Source organism: Sciurus carolinensis, chromosome 5, assembly GCF_902686445.1.
Source record: "Sciurus carolinensis chromosome 5, mSciCar1.2, whole genome shotgun sequence".
In the NCBI taxonomy this organism is placed as follows: Eukaryota; Metazoa; Chordata; class Mammalia; order Rodentia; family Sciuridae; genus Sciurus; species Sciurus carolinensis.
In genome coordinates, this window is record NC_062217.1 from 102,289,121 (window position 1) to 102,310,638 (window position 21,518).

At 38.7% G+C, this 21,518-nt stretch overlaps 1 protein-coding gene across 4 annotated transcripts; it reads right to left on the reverse strand.

Annotated features, from left to right (window-relative positions):
* Positions 1-278: 278 nt before the first annotated feature.
* Positions 279-21,518, reverse strand: Ncoa4 (nuclear receptor coactivator 4). 4 transcript variants are annotated; one of them, XM_047552608.1, is made up of 10 exons: positions 21,390-21,518; positions 8,374-8,528; positions 6,940-7,080; positions 6,670-6,758; positions 6,265-6,373; positions 5,626-5,715; positions 5,005-5,151; positions 2,562-3,575; positions 2,080-2,220; positions 279-1,744 (listed from the first exon to the last, which is right to left on the reverse strand). In XM_047552608.1, exons 2-10 carry the CDS (start codon positions 8,512-8,514, stop codon positions 1,739-1,741), a joined length of 1,878 nt encoding a protein of 625 aa, XP_047408564.1. In that variant the 5' UTR covers positions 8,515-8,528; positions 21,390-21,518; the 3' UTR covers positions 279-1,738. The 4 variants fall into 4 exon arrangements, with proteins under 4 accessions (XP_047408564.1, XP_047408565.1, XP_047408566.1 ...); XM_047552609.1 differs by lacking the exon at positions 21,390-21,518 and adding an exon at positions 15,558-15,658; XM_047552610.1 differs by lacking the exon at positions 21,390-21,518 and adding an exon at positions 15,523-15,542.

A 21,518-nucleotide genomic window follows, 5' to 3' on the forward strand; every position in this document is an offset into this window, starting at 1 on the left:
GCTAAGACTGGAAAAAGTAAAACCAGGGCCTTTTTGTATGAATCTGGTAAAAGGGAATCCAGCAGAAAAGCACTGAACCTTAGTTATTGAATTTCAGTTTTAAAAAGTAGATGTGACGATTTGCAAGAAAAGGCTGGAAATGGAATAATCCATTCTTTGCCAATTTAAGATTCATAAATTTTAGTGACAGTAAACAAGTTGTTTCTTGGCTGTACCTAACTAAAAACTCACATATAACATGATAGCATGTTTTGCAACATAGTTTTCAAATACACATGTGGCTATTATGCTTTTAATGGGAGAGGTATAAAATGCATCATTGCAAAAGAATGTTTTACATACTCATTAGTATAGTGATTAATGTAAATTACATTTTGATCATGTAAGATAGTGTGTTAGACCTCAAAAAGAAACTACCTACAACCTAAGATATTGGAAAGACTTCTTGTTTTTACCAACCACCTTCATAATAATTTCTGGTAGGAAGAAATAATGAGGCTCTTTTGAGCTATGGTTTAAAGAATTCCCATGATGCTGAATGGCAATGTCACTATGGGACCATGGAATTTCCCCAAAAGTATTTCCAATAGCATAGGCAGTTAAGAGGCATAATAGTTTTTAGAATGCAGCTAAGACCTCAAGAGACTTTTAAAAGAACATAAATCCCACCTCCTACAGAGAAACTTTAAAGCATGGACATGACTCTAACAATATTGAGAAAATATTAATATTTTCATAAAGCTTCAATAAACACCCAAGGCACAAGGGTTGAAAACAGCCTATGCACTAAAATGTCACTGCATCATACTTATGGAGGTACAGGAATGCTGTGCTTACAGTGATAGGACATTGACTTTTCCCTAGTCAAAAGCACCAGGTGTCAAGCTCAGCTTCCATTACACAGGATGCACCAATAATCCCTAGGATAGCTAATAGTTCAAGTACTATTTTTTGCTTAGTTAACACTGGGGCTCAAAAAGCATATGGGTTTGTAGAATACTGGAAAAAAGGATTGCATTATCCTGAAAATGGTCTTTAAATAATAATAACTGAATCTTCAAACTTATCTTACTGGGTACTTTTAAAATTCACAGAAAGGAATAAAGGCAAAATTTGCAGCAGCTGAATTTCAAATGAAAACTGGTGTAGAACTGACATTTAGGCTAAAACATTTGGTAATGTCAAAAATTGTCAAGATTACTAATACATTTTGGTTAGAAAATAAATGACTTGGCAAGGTTAATTATGTGAAATATGCTATATATTAATAATCATTTCAGACGACTAATAGAAAACCCACAGCAAAAGAAGCATCTAAAGGGCAATCAAAACATTAGGGAAGTTTACTAGCTTCAGAATACATCAACACACTTTAAGTACAGAAATATTCACTTTTAAAACTACTGTGTTTATGTACTTGTAGTTAACAACCCAATCTAAGGAGCCATGGAAACTGGTGACAACCTGTTCACTGAGATGCTGTGTTTGTAGTGTGGGGGCAAATTAAGTGAATACTTCTGTAAGAAGGAAATGAATAACCTCAGCATCAACAAACAGCCTCTTTCTTTTACAAAGAAACTCATAATTGAAGATTTTTCTTTACCAATTCAAAATTAGGAAAGAAACTAAGCTAACTGGTCAGACCCAGGAACACAATGATTTGGCAAGCTGCAATCACCCAATTCATGGATGTGTGATAATTTGCAGAGAAGCTGCTTGACTGTAGTAGTCCATTCCTTCACATCTGCAAAGAAAAGTCCACAGATAAGAAGTTGCTCTACTGGTGAATAAAAGCAAACTTCTCCCCACCTTAAAACCAACTCATTTCTCAATAAGCTACTAGAATTCATGGGATTTAAAAATTCCCAACAATTACATCTCAAATGGTCATTTTCAATTACACCTGACAGTGTAATTGAAAATGACAGTGACAGAGCAAGTTCAAGTGCAATATATGAAATTTTTAGGAGCTCCTCCCACCCTTATAAACAACAATATGGTTCAGTGGGAAAAGTGTGAACTCATAAAACAACATTTTATAAACAATCTATAACATTCACACTGATAGCATATACCCACCTGTAGGGGAGTTCGATATAACCACTTTTCTTTATCAACTTTAAGCTGCATACAGGTAAAGAGATCGCAAACTGCTGGGAGGCCATAACAGTCTGGGGGGAATTTATGTTCCTCTTGAAGGGGTGAGTTAAGAAATACTTCCTGTAAGAAGAAAAAGTTTGCTTTTTCATGTCATCTAGTAGACACAAGACCAACTTACTTTCCAAATATAAATAATGTAAATGGTCTTGATAACCAATAGTAAAGATTACAATTATTATTTCTACCCTAAATCAGGCCAAGTTTTCTCTACTGCAGGATGGGGGTTGGCCTGGGAAATGCACAAATAATTCAGTTTAAATAATCGTTAAGTTCTGTTAGCATGGCACCAAAATTAGTACCTCAGTCAAATTTAGCATTTAACATATTTAAAGATCTGGCCTATTTGCAAGGTTTAGAAATAAGAAAGTGAAACTCAAATGGCAATTTTGATATCTTCTTACCTGGGCCTTCTTTCGAAGTAGCCACTTGTCTTCTCCAGAGGATAGCTGGCTGAGGTTTCCCACTTTCTTTCCTGGCAAGACCCAGTCAGCAGTGTTAAAGGGACACCAGGAAGAAATAATGGGGCTTTTAAGCTTTTGTTTGCCAGCTCTGTCAGTACTAGGAACTTCCTTGGAACTTCCTTCTTTGCATGAGGGTCTGACAAGCCACCCTGACAAGGAACTGTTCCTTATGACTTGAAAGGAATCAGCAATTTTAGAAGAAGCCATTGCTTTTGGTGCCTTAGCTTGTTCTGTTACCTCATTTCTGGAAGGACAAAGCCACATATTCAGTGACTCTTTATGTTTCTCAGGCTCAGGTTTGGGTTCCGTAGGCATCCCATTTTTATCCTTTCCTTCTTTCTTCAGAAGCCATCTACACAAAGCTTCCTTCTCACAATTCTCCTCACACACACATTCTGCAAAGCTCGTGCAGGGTTCATTGGCTTTGCATACATCTTCTACTTTATATGGGTCCTGATGATTCTGAACAAGCCAATCCTCAGAAATCAGGTTGGGGGTGGACAGTGGTTTCTTGGCCTCCAAGTGGTCATTCAAGCACTTCAGACTGCCCAAGTTTTCAATCTCCACACCTTTGGGCTGGTTGCCCCAACAGTTGGTACAGGAGTCAGGCCTGGCAAGCCAATCATTCACACTGTAGGGCTCCTGGAACACCTGGAATAAGACCTTAAACTTCTCATTGGCTTCACGGCTGCCATCCTCAGGCTTCTCCAACTTGAAGGGTTTCTGGGGAGTCACCAGCCAATCAGACAACCCCATCTCATTTTGATCAGGGAACTCTAGATCTTCAACCTTTTCAACTTCAATGGAGAAAGAACTGGTGGTAGAACGGCTGTTAAATTTTTGGTAATTTGGTTTTCCAGAAACAACTTGTTGCTGACTCTTGAGGAGCCAGTTTTCTAAGCCCGTTAGGTTGCCCCAGACATTACTGAAGAAATTGCAGGCTCTCGCAGAAGTCTACACAAGAAGGACACAACATTAGTTTTCCAGGATAATTATGAATGTTTTGGGGATTCTGTCTGCATATTTACTGTCTCAACCAATGTTTCCAAATTTAAATTTAAAGATGACAGACAAGGAATTTCTGTTTGCATTATTAAAACATTTGACTACATAAAAATATTTTCTGTGGTTTTATAAAGCTGATAAGTATAAAAAGCAAACTGAGAGAATTTGTGGCACATTTGAAAAAAGAGGCTAGTGGTAATACTCTTATGAATAAAGAAGACAAAAATAGGCAAAGGAAATGAAAGCAGATACTCTTGAATACTCTGCTAGTGGGAAGATCAACTATTACCAACTTCCTGGAAATCTAAATTGGCAATATGTATCAAAAATCTTAAAGGGTATACTAACTGAAACACAGGAATGTAGTTTCTAGGAATTTATTCAAAGATTCCACAAAAGAAACAAATGACAAGCCAAGTGCAGTGGCACACATCAATAATCCCAGCAACTTGGGAGGCTGAGGCAGTGGGATTGTAAGTTCAAAGCCAGCCTCCCAGCAACTTAGTGAGATCCTACCTCTAAATAAAATATAAAAAAAGGACTGGAAATGTTGCCCAGTGGTTGAGCACTCCTAGGTTAAATCCCCAGTACCAAAACAAGAAAAAAGAAAGAAATTAAATGACAAATATATTCAATATTATATTGAAGGGGAGAAAATACATATACAAAAATAGGATTTACAGAATGAATTTTGAAAAGTAAATGGATACACAGAAAAACAAAGTGTACAAGCAAAAACATTATTAACATCTCTTCATGTAGGAACTGTGTGTGCACCTATGTTATGTATTTTGGTACTAGAGATTGAACCTACGGGCACCTAAAAACAGCCATGTCCCCAGCCCTTTCCATTTTTTATTTTGAGACAGGTTCTCTGTAAGTTGCTTAGGGTCTTGCTAAGCTGCTAAGGTTGGCCTTAAGCTTGCAATCCTCCCGCCTCAGCCTCCCAAACCATAGGGATTACAGGTGTGTGCCACCAGGTCCCAATGAATATTTCTATTAATTCTATATTTTCTAAACTTTCTAGCCATAGTTGAGATGTCACTATTGTAATTAAAAATTAAGAACATGTGTCCAGCCAGGCATGGTGGCACACACCTGTAATCCCAGCTACTCAGAAAACTGAGATGGGAAGATCACAAGTTCCAAGGCCAGTCTGGGCAACTTAGAAAGACCTACTCTCAAAATCAGAAATAAAAATGGCTGAGTAGAGAGCCCCTGGATTCAATCCCCAGGTCCCCCCCAAAAGTGTATGTGTGTGTGTGTGTGTATGTATGTTTTTCCAGATTACAATCATACTATAAGACAATCACTGGTTAGTAACTAATTCAGTCTACCACTATATCATATCTACCTCACAATGAAGGCAGCAACACACCTGATTATTCTCTAAGGTCTGTTTTTGGGACAGCCAGTCCTGGAGGTTGGTACTGGGTAGGTAAGGAGCATGACGACCACTGGTAGGTTTGCTTCCAAGAAGCCATTCGTTGAGAGGTACAGTCGTGCTGCTGGATGTTGACTTCTGCTAATCACATACAAAACTTTACTGCCTAACAAGGCGATGTCAAATGCAATAGAAGTATACCAGCAAAACATGAGACCCAATCTTGGGTTGCTACTGGCCCTGAGAAAGTCACAGGCCTTCCCCTTCAATCTTTACAATTTTCAAACAAGAAATATTACTACCTGTAGGGTTGTTCTCAACTCAATGTCTAGGATCTTTTATTCACATTGCCTTTAGAAATAAATCATCTCTATGAATTAAAGGATCCCCAATAGAGAACCAATATCTTAATTGTTTTCTTATTCAATACCAATATAACACTCAAATTTCTACTTGACATTTAATGTTTCAAGCATTCAACTGCATAAACTATCACTGGTGGTTTTTTACAAATAAATGGTAGCATCACCACCACCACAACCAAAACTTATTTAATCAAAACCCAAAAAAGCAAATATTAGTAGTCCAATTACCAGAAATAAAATGACATTTTACCTGCTCTGGCATTGGGATATAACCTCTTTTCTCTAGGAAGGGCCCAATATTTGATGAACTAGCATGAGCCATCAGGTGCTCAGGAATTTGCTATAAAATGAAGACAATTTAATAATGTTATTTATGCTATGATTTCATACTAAAAAAAGTGAAATTACAATTCTAAATCAAAAGTATTAAGCAAAGTATTGCCTTTTCACTAGAACACTCACTGTTCACACTAATTTCAATGACATATAAAGGAATTATCAAATCTAAGAGTTGTCTATTACATAAGGTTCAACAGAAATCTTCACTAGAATTGATAGTATTGCCACTTTTAACAAGACCCAAATGACACTATGTTCAGTCTTTATGAAAGACCATTTGGGCCATCAATTTTATAAAAAATATGGCAAAACAATTAGAGATACAAGGTGAATTCCAAAGGCTATTAATGAGTCAACAACACTCTACAAACTACCAGTCTAATAATGCTCTATCAACTTTATCAGAACTCATGTTTTCTAATTTTGAAGGTTAACACCTCAAGAAAGTCATTATTCATAGTAAATATATGACTTTTTTTAAGAAAGACCATCTGTGAGGATGCAGACTTGATAAGCACTTGACGAAGGATCTGAGGTCAACATTACTCACAATGGTCTTGAGGGACCCAAAGGTGGTGATGGTTTGGCGCAGTGCAGTTGTGTCTGCTTCAAAGAGCAGAACAGTCGAATCTTCAGGCTTCAGGGTCAAACTGCCCAATCTGGGAAAAAAATAATCAAAATTTGGCTATTTTTAAGGAATATCTCTACCAGTTGCTTCTAAAACAAAAGCTAAATTGTGAGTAATTTTAAATGGCCACACTTTTCTAATAAATGCAACAGACTGTGTATGGTTTAATCACATATAAGCAAGTGTAACATTAAAATATAACACAGGACGATCTTATTGTGAGAATGGATGACAAAAGTTAAAACCAACGTAAGTTGGGAGTTACAAAATTGACTTTCTTTTCCTATGTCAAAAGAGCCAAAAGTCAAAACAAACAAGGGTATTTACCTCTCCAGGCACACAGAGACTTGATTGGCAAGATCTCTGTTTTGGGTACACTCCAGTTGATGGATAAGACAGTTGAATTGGCCCAGTAACTGTAAGAAAAATGAAATCATCTAATCACAATGATACTAAAAGCACTAGGTATATCCAAGTTAAAAAGCAGAATATGAGATTAAACTTTTATCTGATTTATATTAAAACTGAATTACAAGAAAGATTCTCTGGAAACAAGAAACCATCATCAAACCAATTCTAGCCAGGGGGCCACCTTACCCAGTAGAGCTGCTGAGCCTGCTGCTGAAGTGTCTCCTCTTTAAGTTGATAGATGAGATCTACCTGTTCATATAACCATACCTCACGGCTCCGAAGGCATTCCAGGTGACGGCTTATGCAACTGTGAATCTGAGCTTTCACCTAAGAAACAATATGTGTTAGTTTCATTAGTGTTACGATCCCAAAAAATGATGTTTTCCACAAAACAGTGAGGTTAACTTTTATGGGTTACAAATCCTTTCAATTATCCAGTGACATCCAAGGAATATCCACATCCCTCAAAAAAAAAAAAAGACCACCCACATACTTCAAATTTGGCTTATAATTTCAGGGTGTAAGTACAAAAGGGCACTTGATAGACCTACTAAGTCCTACAAACCCCAATTTAAAAATTTCAGCCATAAGGTACACCTCAGCTCTAAAATCTTCCTTTAATACTCCTGTCTCTAAGAACATCAGGTTTACTTTGTTGTCCTACAGTAATCAGGACAAAATATAAGGACATACCAGGAGATACTGATCCCCCTCAGTTCATATAATTTTAAAACATATGGCATCACAAGTTTTATCAGTAAAAGAAACTACTGGAACAGCTGCTCTGGTCCTCAACATCATAGGTGGCCTTTATGCCTTTACCCACTCACAGAATGAGCAATCCATTTTCAGCAGGCTAATTTAGTAAAGACATGCTCCACCACATAACAATAGCAAGAAGACCATCAGGATGGGTAGTAGGTAAATTGTAAACTAAATGTTTCTGAGAGCATTAACAGTTAATCACATGAGGGTTAAATGTCAAAATCCTAAGAGAAAAACTCAAAACAGCTAAAAAAGAGAATCCATATTAAATAATTTTAAAAATTTTAAGACAAGCTTTTTTCTGTGTACAAAGTTGTAGTTCAAAGTCATGTACTACTTTAGGCACTCATCAACTCATTATTGAAACAAACAGATTTCATTTTGATATTCAAAATGACAAAGTCATTTACAGAACTATGCCACCAAAATCATGCCATCAGCGAGATAAAATGAGACAAGGGCATGCTGAAGTGCCATCCTTAACACATCAACAGGGTCCAACTAAGCAAACTACTGTCCACTCCCTTCATTATTTATCACGATGACAATGCCTGGCATGGAGACCACACAAAGAAGCAATCAAAAATAGATGTTGATACAACTAATTAGAACAAATAAAATTTTAAAATTTTTTAAAAATAGATGTTGAATGGAATTTTCCAGAGTGATACAGGGTTTTTCAGAGTCTGGCACCTGCCTATTTCTCCTTAAAATCAAAGGCATCAATATGACAGGCAGATCATGCAGGCATGGCATGAAATTTGTTTGTTGGCACTGAGAAGCCAAGTCCTTGGCTATGCTTTAGCCAGCCCTATGCCGAGTCCAACCAAGGGAAGAGAAAAGCACACATCACACCTCTCGCAAGTTATCTTTAATTTGCTGTTCAGCCCGAAGAACTCCACCAATAGCAAGCTCCAAGTCCCTCCGTGCATCACTACATCTCAAAAGGGCTTCTCTATTACTGGAGCAGCTGCTCTGGTCCTGGGAGGTATTCATTCTGCTCACTGTTCCTTTAAAAGAAAGAAAAAAATAAAAATCCAAGTAACACTATAATTATAACCAAAATCAATCATTGCTCAAATGATGACCATTCAAGCAGCTCCCATTACTAACTACTTGGATTATTTCCAACACAAAACACAGGACACAGCACACAGGATACTCTTAATAAATACTGTTTCTTCCCCTCCCCTCCCCCATCTGTCCCATTAGAAAATTCCATAAATCTACCTTAGCTACACTTTACATGTGAACAGATATTTCTGGGGGGAAAAAAACACTAGTAGTCCTAATCAACAGAACGTATATCTCTTTAAAAATTAAAGAACAATAACTTGCTGGGCTGGGGATGTAGCTCAGTGATACAGTGCTTCCCTAGCATGCTCAAGCCCCAGCACTGCTGGAGGGGGGGGAAAAAAAAAGAGTTTCTATTTATAACACACATTTAGTCATAAGCATGTGTTCCTCTTTGCAGATTTAGACTAAAAACAAAATAATTTAAATGACTCAGATACAAAAGAGGTGCTTACAGAAATTGGTGTAGTTACATACAGAGGGTTTTCTAAAAATCTCAGGGGAGATAAGAAAGAAAAGTGGAAAGAAAAGCGCACAATTATACAAAGAGACCAACAGAAAAGAGTCAGTGAAGTAACGAAGGGAAGCTTGACAAAAGTCACTGGAGGAACAATTTGATATTTATCCTAGATGGATCTAGAATTAAGAAATGGTTTCTAAAAACCTGGAAAAAGTAAAAAGTGATCACTGTGGCCCACAGTGGGTTTACTAAGCCCTGTGATACCAAAGTTATTTTCTTTTGGATATAATGCAGCAGATGCTATGTACCCAAGTGACAGAAAAGATTTTTAGCAAGATTCTTTGATGTCCTTGCAGACAAATAATCATGGACTAAAGAGAAGTTCAACTAAATTAAACAAGATAATATTTTTACAAAGTATTCAAAGGATAATGGGCTAAGGCCAGTTTAAGTTTTTAAGAGGTATATTACTGTTTTCCCTAATTACTCAAGTGTTTTCCCTACATATTTGGATGAAAGTATATTAGAGCTAACATGGGACTGTGACAGAAACATATTCCAAAACACTCCACATAGCTGTTAAAATATTATAAAACAAAAATGATAAAAATTTTTTTGCACTTGAATGGGGTGGAAAAGGCAGAGAGTAATTTGTAGGGGGGAGGTATTTTATTTGCAATGCTGGGAATGGAACCTAGGGTCTCACTCATCCTAGGCATTAGCTCTATCACTGAACTACATCTCCAATCCAAAAATATTTTATTACCCTAAAGCATAGAGATCTTTCATTGCAAGCAAGCTTTGTAAGAGTTAGTAGTGTGCTAGGTCTGAGGGAAAATTAACTTACAAGCTATTTGACTATATTTACCAAAAGTATAGTATTTGTCACAGGACTAATATAATTCATGATTATTAAACTAAATTTGAAACTTATTTCTGGGTAACACACTTTAGAAAGGGCATTGAGAAAAGGCAAAGAGGTCTCAAAAGTGAAAAACTTCTCCAGGAGGAAGGCTGTTTGGCCTAGATAAGAGACATCTCTGGGAGGGCATGATGACTGCTCTCAAATATTTGGAAACCTGTTGAACAGAAGAATTAGACTTGTGCAATAGTCCAGGGTAGGGGTGTGTGATGCGGTAAATAGGAGACATTTTAGACAATACATGAAAGAACTTCTTAACAGTCTGCAGGCAATGAATGACCCTAGAGAAGACAGCTTTAAGTTGAACAGCAGCCTGCCAAGTGAAGTCCTCCAAATGGCTGGCTGCCCATTTTAGACAAAGGGAATTTAGACTAGTCTTAATTGCATCTTCAAGATTAGGTTTCAGCCCAGGTACTTAACTGAAAGATGGGTAGGGGCAAAAGCAAGTAAGTCCCAAACTCAGAAATAAACTGATGGAGTAGAATGAATAGAACATAACTTTCCTATGTTCATATATGAATACACGGCCGTAGAACTCCACATCCCCAAGAATGGAAGTTATACTAGATGTATGCATGTCAAAATACATTCTACTGTCATGTATATCTAAAAAGAAAAAATAAAAATAAAAAATAAACAAACTAACTAACTGACGGGAAGACACAGCCCAACAGACTTTCTTTCCACTATCTCAGCAAAAATTCAGAACCTGGAACTTCAAAGTTCCTACAAAAAACTCAAAGTTCAGGAAGATTTCTAACTTCCCCTTGCTAACTCTATTACCTCAGTCTGTTTCCCCATAATGATCTATAAAAGGAAAGACTATCTATCTCATTTGGATTTGTCAGAAGCCTCTGTGAAAATTCTAACTCTGGAACACCAGCTGTAGCTACTTTGCAGTCTCTTTTCACAGTGTGAGTGGCCTGTTTGAAGTATAGGCATTAGTGTGCATTTAATACACACTATGGGGACTTTTGAAAAATCCTGACAATACAGGTAAACACTGAAAGGTTAGAAGAAGCATTACTGCAAGGTGATTCATAGTGCCCTAAGGCATGCTTAGCCATCTTTCAAATGTAATAACTATCTTCTGCTGCATCAAATTTCCCATTCTTAGATCCTCACTACTGGTGAGGAAAGCCACAATGCCTGGCAGAGTGTAAATAAGATTAAGTTAAAAGGTTGCTTTGCATTATCAAAAACCTTATTCTCAAACAGATGGAAGGCAAACACAAATACATACAGCGCAGTCTGTTATCTCTAGATCCCCAAAGCAAGTCTTCCTGATAAAGTCACAAGCACTATGGAACTGCACAACAAAAACACATGGAAAAGTACACACAGTGGATTTTCCCCTTATCTATGAACAGAAAGTACAATGAGATTAAAGTTACAAAACTAGTCAGGCGTGGTGGCACATGCCTGTAAGCCCAGCAGCTCAGGAAGCTGAGGCAGGAGGATCACAAGTTCAACAACCAGCAACAGCAACTTCACAAGAACCTATCTCAAATAAAAAGTAAAAAGGGCTGGGGACATTGCTTGGTGATTGAGCACCTCTGCTTCAATTCCTGGTACCAAAAACTAAATAAATAAAATAAAAAAATAAAGTTACAAAACTGATTTTTCCACACACAGTAACACTTACTTTTCAAATTAAAATGAATGTTATCCTCCAAAATAGTCATCCTGTTAGAATAAGGGTCTAGAGCTCATCGTCAGCCACTACAAAAACCTGTTTCATGTCTTTACGGCCAATCCCAGTAAGTGTGCCCCTTTTCTGACCATGGCTGTCCCTCCTTCATGTGAGGCAAAGGGCAGTCAGCTTCCATTATCCTGAACCCAAGAAAGGAGCTATACAAAGGTCTGCCCTCTTGTACTGTGATGCAAAAGAAACCTTCAGATCTAAGATGAAGAACACCACCTCATGGGTGAGCTCAAATCACATGAGTTGATGCCTCACCCAGCTTTATGAATAGAGACTTACATGAGTTAAGCACATCACATTCATCATTTTCAACAATAATTCACCATTTGTTCCAGGTTCAAGAACCAGCTTAACAAACATGATGGTTAAGAGTTTGACAATCCTGAGGTCTGGCCCTGCCTGAATGCTTGAGACCCCTGATCTAGTAACTTAACCACTCTGGACCTCACCCTCCTCTGGAAAAATGGGGACCACAATAGTAGAACGAAAAAAACATGAATAATTTCATTTAAAAGTCTTAGTTGGCTTTTTTTTTTTTTTTTCCAATCCTAGAATTAGGCAATACTTCATTCCATAAAATAGAGTAAGTATTCCTAAGGGCTGAGCAGAAGAGGTTTGTTTTACAGACAGAGAAGGGCAGAAAAACATACAAACAAAAGAAAAAGCAGGGGGGGCCATTTCTAGGTTATGTTCTTTGTCAGGCAGGGACAGAAAACTAGAGCAATGACTGAGTAATTAACATCACATTCAAAGTTACTTCTTTTGTGTAAGAATTAAAGCAGAGAGAATGTCATTTTCATGCCAATTAAAACTGACCTTGGGAAATTTTCTGTTCTCTCTAATCCTCTCAGCTTGTAACCATTAAATTGTTAACAATTTAATTTTGGTTTGGTGATGAGAAACTTTAGTGTGAATGACTCCACTTTGATTTTTAGTCTGGTTGTTTGGGTAGTGCAGGAGCTTAGTCCAATGTAATGATCTATAATTTTTTCTAACAGTAGCTACACATAGAAGGCTGTTGTAAGGTTAAAGTGAGACATTGTCTCTGAGCACTTAGCTAACCCCAGCAAGTCCTGGGGTTTTTTTGTTTGTTTGTTTTTGTTTTGGGGGGGGGGTGGTTGGGAACACCACACTGAGCATTAAATCTGCTTTAGCCCTGAGCTTCACTCCCATCCCTCTTTTTGTAAAATTTTTTGAGACAGGTCTTGTCAAGTTATCTAGGCTGGCCTCAAATTTGTAATCCTCCTGCCTCAACCACCCAACTTGCTGGAATTACTGGCATATGCCATCAGGTCCAGGAACTCATGTTACTTCTTAACAATGCAGCTGTTTTTAGGTTTGTTTTTAAGTTTAACTGAGTGAGAAGGACCTTAGGAATCTCTATCTGTTGAGTACAGAGGGCGGCACTGAAATTGGAAAGGCTTTCACATGAGGAGGTCTGACTTAAAATTCTTTAGCCATTTATCAGTACCTTGCCCTTTTTGAACTGAACTTCCCTATTCATAAGTGAAGATAACAATACAGACTCACAAGTGTAACAACATGGTGCTTGTTTAATAAAACAGCTCATCATCTAGTCTTTCACTCTACAATATAGCAAAAGGCAAAACTGTTTTCATGGCAAAAACACCACAGTCTAAACCCTCTAATATACACCAAGTATGCATGCTTCTGCCTTTTTTCTTACCTGTACAAAGACTGGACCAAATTAGCTCTAATTCTAAAATTCAATGTCTTTTATCTTCACCTTCAAAATCCAAACTACTGCACTGGCACTCAAATAAGGATTGCCTGACATGTTTATTTTTTGAGTCAAAGTTAAGTGCTTTCTAAAACTTCCCTGTTTCAAGGATCCCTATCCTGTTTTAGAGTAGGGGAAAAAAACAAAAGAGAAGAAGAGAAAGACACAGTCTTCAATAAATAACAGAAACTGGAGTTTCCTTAAAGGGGAGTTCTACCAACAATACCAGTCATATTTAGACAATGTTTTGCAAAAATCTAGTTATGAAGTCCCAGCTCTTGAAATCAGAATTGAACAACTAACCATAAATGAAAATAAGTCATTATCATATGGTTTAACCACAAAATTTCCAAAAGGCTATAACCTTCATGTCCCACACAAACCACAATTTAAAGAGGAAAAAATTTACTGGGATGTAACTCAGTACATGCAGAGCACACTCAAGGTCTTGGGTTCAATCATCTGCACTACTATCACTAATAATAATAATTACTATTATTATTATAAAATTGAAAAATTTTACCTATTTCTTTAGTACACTATCCACATTCCATAGATGATACCGAAGGCCCTCATAGTTTAAATGACCTTTCCAAAGGGTCACAATCATATGAGGTAAGATTTGGATTTAGAACTAAAGTTCCCAAGGTCTAGTCCTGGGATTTCTCTCTCAGGTGGGCTCTTTCTTCCTTTACAGTATTTTCACACATAAATTATTTTTATTTGCCAACATTAGAGTTTAAAATTAATATTCCAGTCCAGCAAGATAGTGCATGCCTGTAATCCCCACAGAGGCTGATGATCACAGTTTAAAAGTCAGCCTCAGCAATTTAGTGAAGCCCTCAACAATTTCGAGAGATCCTGTCTCAAAGTAAAATAAAAAGGGCTGGGATGTGACTTGGTAGTAAAGCATCCCCTGGGTTCAATCCCCAGTACCAAAACCAAAAAAACTAAATTAATATTACAATAACTTCCATCATAGTCCTCAATGAATTATAACCAGTTTCTCAGAACCACCTGCCCAAGATAACACTACAAAAAAAATATACCACTAATGTCATAGTAAGTTCAGAATAATCAAAACATTTTCAACTGCTAGTACCAAGTAGGAAGGAGACCAGCTTTCAGATTGAATATCTACAGGTTATCACAGTTGCTTCAAGCTTCATTTATGTGCATGAATGAAAGTTTAGACTAGTTTGATCTCTAACCTCACCCTCCAGCTCTGACATTCTTTGCCCCCTTTGCCACCTGACAGCCTCCCTCCAGTCCCAAAAAACACTTCCACTTTTTACTTATTTTTCCTGGCATCTGAATCACTGAAAAGGTCAAATCTGCAAGAATCAATCCACAGGACACCTATATGTTCTATGGATTACTAGATTCGAATTAAGTACCGCCAATTTGGTTATCTTTGATGTGACAACATACATTAGACTGTACAAACTTTTAGAACAACTATAAACTTTTAAAAAAATTAATATTCTGCAATTTTACCCTGGGATATTTTTTGGTTTGACTTGTTCTGCCAGATTAAAAAAAAAGTTGTTTTGAATCATAACTCATTAATTCAAAGATAACACACATCTTACCCTATTCCCAACCCACTTAAAATTCTTTATAAAGTTGCTACTTAAGTTCAAGACCTGGTTCTACGTCATTTTTTAAAACCATACAAATAAACGTTAATGTTTCAAGAGACTTTAAATAAGGCATTTCTAAGTTCACCATACGATACCGGTTTTTTTTAAACACTTCAGAACTTTCTGCGATATACCTAAAGGTATAAAATAACTGCAAGCAATCAATCCTTGCACATCAACTTTCCGAAGCAGTAACTGAAAACTGACCGCAAAATTCTACCATCTAACAGTAGAATTAAATTTAAGTATTTTCTAGCCAAAAATTAGAAAACAGCAGGATTAAGCGAGGTGTTTCTAGCTGGAGAGCAACAGTGACTCATGCGGCTTTCTAGGCTTGCCGGTGCCTTTTCCAAGAGCAGCGGCCCAAGAGCTCGTCCTGCGGTCTCCCAGCCGTGGAGTCGTCACAAGCTTGTACGCGCGCCGCCGGCACAGGGCTGGCTCAAGCCCGCGAGGACGTACCGAGGGTTCGCTGCGCCCATGGGCTGGCAACGTACCTCGAAAGGCAGTTCCTGGCCGGGCCTGCTACCTCGTGGGCAAGAAGCGGTTTTATTCCTAGCCTGCGTGTACCAGGCGCCCGAGGCCCTGCCGTGACCCGCCCCGCGCACGTCACGCCCCGCCCCCAACGGATGGACGGGGAGCACGCAAGCCGGAGGGGCAGAAGGCTCCGCCCACTAGGCCGCACCCTGGGCGCTGCCGGAGTTCACAGCAGGTTTTCCACTCTCCTGCCTCAGGTACCCAAAGGCGCCAGGTACTCTTCCCCAGCCCCGTCTCCTCGCCTGCTCGGAGCTCAAATCGCCAAGACGTCTTTAAGGGTCCTGCTGCAAATCACGCCAGAGAAACACCAAACGTGGGACAATCAGAAGCTTTAGATTAACACTGTTTGCCCAGCTGGGGTTCAGCCCTGGGCTTTTGTTTCAAGCTCTCAGACATCCCCTCCCCTCACCTCTGACAAATGTGTCCGTGACTGTGTGTCTGTGTGTCTGTGTGTGTATGTGTGTGTGTGTGTCTCTCTCTTCTACACTTACACATACACACACACACACACAGCAGTAGTCCAGTATTGCCTCAAAGTCTCATGGATGATTCTCATTCAGCAAACATTGACCAAGTATCAGATGTAGGGAAAATGGCATTTCTACTCTGAGGAATGGCCTGAGACCATATCTTATATCTTTGTATACCCTAATGGTAAACAGACAGCCTGGTATTGGTACCTTAGTATTACCAACCCCCTTCACATTTAGGTCTACTACTAAGTCGACCTAAAGAGAATGGTGTACAATCATTTCCCTGAACTCAACAGAAACTTAATACATTTTTGATTCACAAATGGATGGGTAAATGATAAATGAATGCTCAAGTTCAGATCAGGCACAATAAAGTATAGTATAGGGCTGGGGTTGTAGCTCAGTGGTAGAGCGCTTGCCTAGCATGTGTGTGGCACTGGGTTCAAGCCTCAGCACCACAAAAATAAATAAAGGTATTGTGTCCATCTACAACTAATTTTTTTTTTTAAGTATAGTATACTTCTGCTTCAAACAATCTCTCCCACTGAGGCCTATATTATTAATTTAAGAATTTTTTCAGAAAAGGAAAAATGTTTTGGGCACAAATATTATTTGCCTTTTTCAAACAAAATTGGCAAGTTGACACTGAAACCATAATCCCACAATAGTTACTAAGACAGTCTTTCAGACCACCAGACTCAAGTTCAACTCCACAGATTCACAAAAGGCAACAAGTTTGTAAGTTAAAGGGAAACATTTACTGTATTTACAGCCAATTTGAATTTTTACCCCCTCAGACTTTGCAGTACCACAAAAATTCCTCCTGACATTAACAAAAGTTTGGTCAGCTTTTAGAATAGGGATAGTGTCCTATGTTCAGTTTGAAACTCCTTTCCCTAAAACAGTCAAGGATAAGAAAACATGTTACATACTATCATCACAAAAATAATACCATTTTATCTCTGGTTTTATATGGTAAATATCTTGTGGTTTTCCCCACAGAAGCAAACAAGTGATATTTTCCCTCTTCTAAAGGTTGGGGAACTAGTAATAATGTCAAAATAAGACTCAAAACATAGCTGTTATTATGTTCTTTTGAAAGCTGTAATTGGCCAGTGTTAAGACTTAGCTTCTTACCTATGATTAAACAGACAAACAAGCAAAAACCTTTTATCCTATTTTGTCAGTTTTTCATTCCATCACTAAAGTGTCACGTTTAGAGAGCTCTTAACATAATTCTAGATAAAAGGAATCTTAAGGCTCAACAGTGCCCCCAAATACACTCCTTGACCCCAAAGGAACAGCTTGATTCAACTGCATAATTGAGTCAAGCAAAATCAGGGATGACAACTTGGGATAAGAATGACTAAAAGCATACAATGAGTCATTCATGCCAGAAGTTAAGTAAAAGGAATACCTTCAAAATAATTACTTTGTTCACTTGCCAGGCAATCTATCTAATTCAGGGAATATGTATGACATATTTGGGATTTGAGGTATTATAGGATTGACTGTAAGCTTATAAATGACTACTATAATATTATGATTTAACAATCAAAGAAGACAAGCTGAGAAGAGTTATATGGCAGCTCCTCTAACTGACAATATAGAGATACAGTACTATTATTGCTACTTACCAAAGCAAAAGTGGTCAACGTGGCCCCCTTAGAGGCTAGGCCTCCACATTGTGCATTTGCATTCTCTGCTGAAGCAACATATTTACCAATAATGAAAACAAAGCCAAAATGGAAACCTTGGGACAAAAATTTTAGAAGGGCTAAAAAGTCACAGGAAAAGTAATAAAAATGCTGTGGGTATCTATAGTTCTCTCATGAAATTGAACTGAACCCAATGTATATGTATTAGTTGGTTCCTTTTTAGGCACTTATAGTCAGATAACGCCTACCTTTTGCAAGCTAACCAGTATGTGGATGGGGCCCTAAATTTACTGCTATTGTCATTAATGCCTTGGTAAATACTCATCTGTACCAGTAATACATTTCAGGTACATACTGAATAGTGACAAGTCTTTGTTCTTTGAGGTTGAGTATACTTTTGTGGAAAGAGTTAATGACTAACACAGGTAAAGTATTTAGAATAGTAGAAGCTACATGGGCATTAATTATTTTTATTACTTTTAGTCAGAGAACACATTATGATAATGAAGGCATTTTATTATGTACTTAGTTCATCAGTTTAATATGCCCCCATAATCTCTCTGGATTCCTGCAGAATCGTCATGACTACTGCCCACTCCTCCCCTCTTCTTCTTGCTGCTCCTTCAGAACAAGAATACTTATGCCCCAGGACCACTGACATCCTCAAGCTTCAGGGGTCTGCTCAAAGATCATCTTCTCAGGCCATTCCTCATCATCCTATTCTTTAAAATATCTTCTATCCACAACCTCTTCATATGTTCTATTATTCTCCACTGTACTTACCGCAATCTGACATGTAGAAACCATTTATTTTCTGACCCTCCTTTGGAAAACACTAGATGGTAAATTCCATAGAACCAGGAACTTGGTCTTTTTGTTTACTGTTGTACAACTGGTGTTCTATAACTATTTGTTGCATGAATGAGTCCATATTTATCTCTAGCCTATTTTGTGAAAAGCCTTTTCCACTTTTTCCACTTTCGTGTTATTTAGTTCTCACAACACTTTAAGTATTACCATCACCATTAAAAAAAAAAAAGATTAAAATGACAATGTTAAATATATTACCTACAGTCACAACCTTTCAAATAGAGGAGCCAAGATTTAATCCCAGGTCTGAATCTAACACCCTCAGCCACACCAAGTATTTTAAAGGGGTCATTTAGTATTAAGGTTTTATGTATTCATTCAACAAGTATCTAAGGGTCAAATTACCCTGTAGTGCATATTCCCTAAGGGTACAATGAATTTAAAGAAGAATTTGTCTCAGGGACTCACCAATAAGCAGAAAATACTAATTCTTTGAAATATGTAACTGAGGATCAAAAGTCAATCAGTTGCAGCAGCAACTGGCTCCAAATGCCTTCCAGTATGTTAACACTATGTAGGAAAGTATTAGAAAACAATAACCAAGAGGATCTCAAATGGAGGGAGGGCTATGTATCAGAAATATCTTACAGAATTTTATGAAACCCCAACAGAGGTTCTAGAGATTCTCACACAACTGTGCTGATATAATAAAATGGGGGTAAGAATAGTCCTGTGTAATTTTAAGACATATCCTCCCTCTTTAAGAAACACATCTTCCTTTCCTTACATAGTTCAATGTGCTTTTCTATTTTTGAAATAATTCTTTGCCCAAAGGGAATAATGTAATTACAGAGATTTGTTGGGACAAAAACTATCATAAAACTTTACACAGCTAGGATTTCCTCTATAGACTCAAGGACAAAGGCTCTATGGAAGAGGGGAAAAGAGAAATAAACTGTAAGGAATGTTACTGTGCTAGACTTTACACATTATCTTGTTTATTTATCTGAACAATTATACAAGTGAGCAAATCCTTAGAAGAGCAAATTTTGGGAGGTCTAATGGTAAATGCCTGCAATCCCAGCAATCGCTGAGAGAAGGATGATAGGAAGTTTGAGGCCAGCCTCAGCAACTTAGTAAGATCCTGTCTCAAAACAAAAAATAAAAAAGGACAGGGGAAGCTCAGTGGTAAAGCACCCCTGGATCTGATCCCTAGTATCCACCCCCCAGAAAAAAAAAAAAAAAAAAGCAAACAGCAAATCAAGTAACTGACCACAGACAGTAAATGAATCTCCCTCCACTGAAACAACAGGGTTAAGTTTTCTTTCAAGGTTCTGATATACTTTTAAAGTTCAGAAATGTCACACTAGGATCCCACTGCAGAAGTGAGCCAACTATGAACCTGCCCCATCCTCAAAGAGTCCTATATATTCCTATATAGAGTCCTATATATTCCTATAAAGAGTCCTATATATTACCAAGTGGGTGGTAGAAAATTAAGTACATCTGAAAGTAGTTATGATGATGAACCTTATCTAACTAGAAAACAATAACAACATAAATGGCCTGGTAAAGAATGCTCTGCCCTTGGGGTTGGACACTTACTTCTGTATTCTTGATCACATGCTCCCATTACATTCGATGACACTTAAGACTATATTATTGTTGGGTTGGGGTTGTGGCTCAGTGGTAGAGCGCTCACCTTGCACATGAGAGACCCCGAGTTCCATCCTCAGCACCACATAAAAATAAAATAAAGGTATTGTGTCCACCTACAACTAAAAATATATAAATAAAAAAAGAAAAATAAATACTATGTTTCTTAAAAGAAAAAAAAAGGACTATATTATTGTTGTTCCCACAAGAATTAAGTTCCATTGGAGTGAGAAATGTGTCCTTTCTCCTCCCCATTGCGATATCCTCAAAACCTTCCCATAAAGGCCCTGAATAAATGATTGCCAGTATTATGAATCATGAATGAGCAACTTCTTATCTGTAAAAGGGAGATAATCAGGCTACTTTTCCAGATTGTTGCGAGAACTGTGACCTTAAGTAACACGGTGTTCTGCACATAGAGAGATCCCAAAACGTTGTTTTTTGCGTTTCCAACTGACAATCCCTTAGGAATGGATATGCTCTGGCATAGAAAACAGTCACACTAGAAACTCGGGAAAAGCGACCAAGAAGGAAGAGATGGTGGACTCCTGGGTCCTGAAGTATGTGTAGGCAAAGGGAGGGGAGAACAAATTTCCCTGCGGGTGGTGACCCCTGAGTCCACGTGTGGATGGGAAGGGAAAAGACAGGCCCAGGCCTCACAAGAAGTGGAGGCCTTCGGGCCGGATGAGTAGAGTTTGGGAGGGAACAGAACCAACCAGAGGGCAGGTAGAAGGTGGGGGGCCCTGCCGGTGTGTGGAGGCCCTGGGAAAGGTTAGGCCCAGCTCGTGGGTAGGGAGGAGGGGGTGGCTCGACTTGGCATATCAAGGATTTGGGAGCCCGCGAGCAAGCAGGACGAGGTGGCCCCGGTACCCGGCGTATGGCGAGTCTGGGAGAAGAGATCAGGCCCAGCCCACCCGCAGAGAGAAGGAGGTAGGCCCGGCGCGTCTAAGGTCTGGGGCAGGAGGGTCAAGCTTAGCTCGCCGGCAGGCAGAAGGAGGCGGTTCGTGACCCGGCGTGTCCAGGAGGGAGGAGAAAGGCCCGAGACCGGCGTGTGGAAAGAAAGGCCGACCAGGAAGGGTAGGACCAGGAAGGGTAGACACAGGGCCAGAACGCCAGCTACCACCGGCTTCCGCTTGGCTAGCGGAGTGAGAACTGTAGGAGGCATGCGCGTCCCGCCAGTCATTCCAGTTCTTACCAGTTCGAAGAGCTTCTCCGGAGGAACCGAGGGGATCCTGGATGGACTGACACCTATGGATACAGACCTGGGTTCAAAGGCAGAGTTCTCGCGAGAGCAGAGCCTTCCTCCCACGCCTCTCGCCACGCT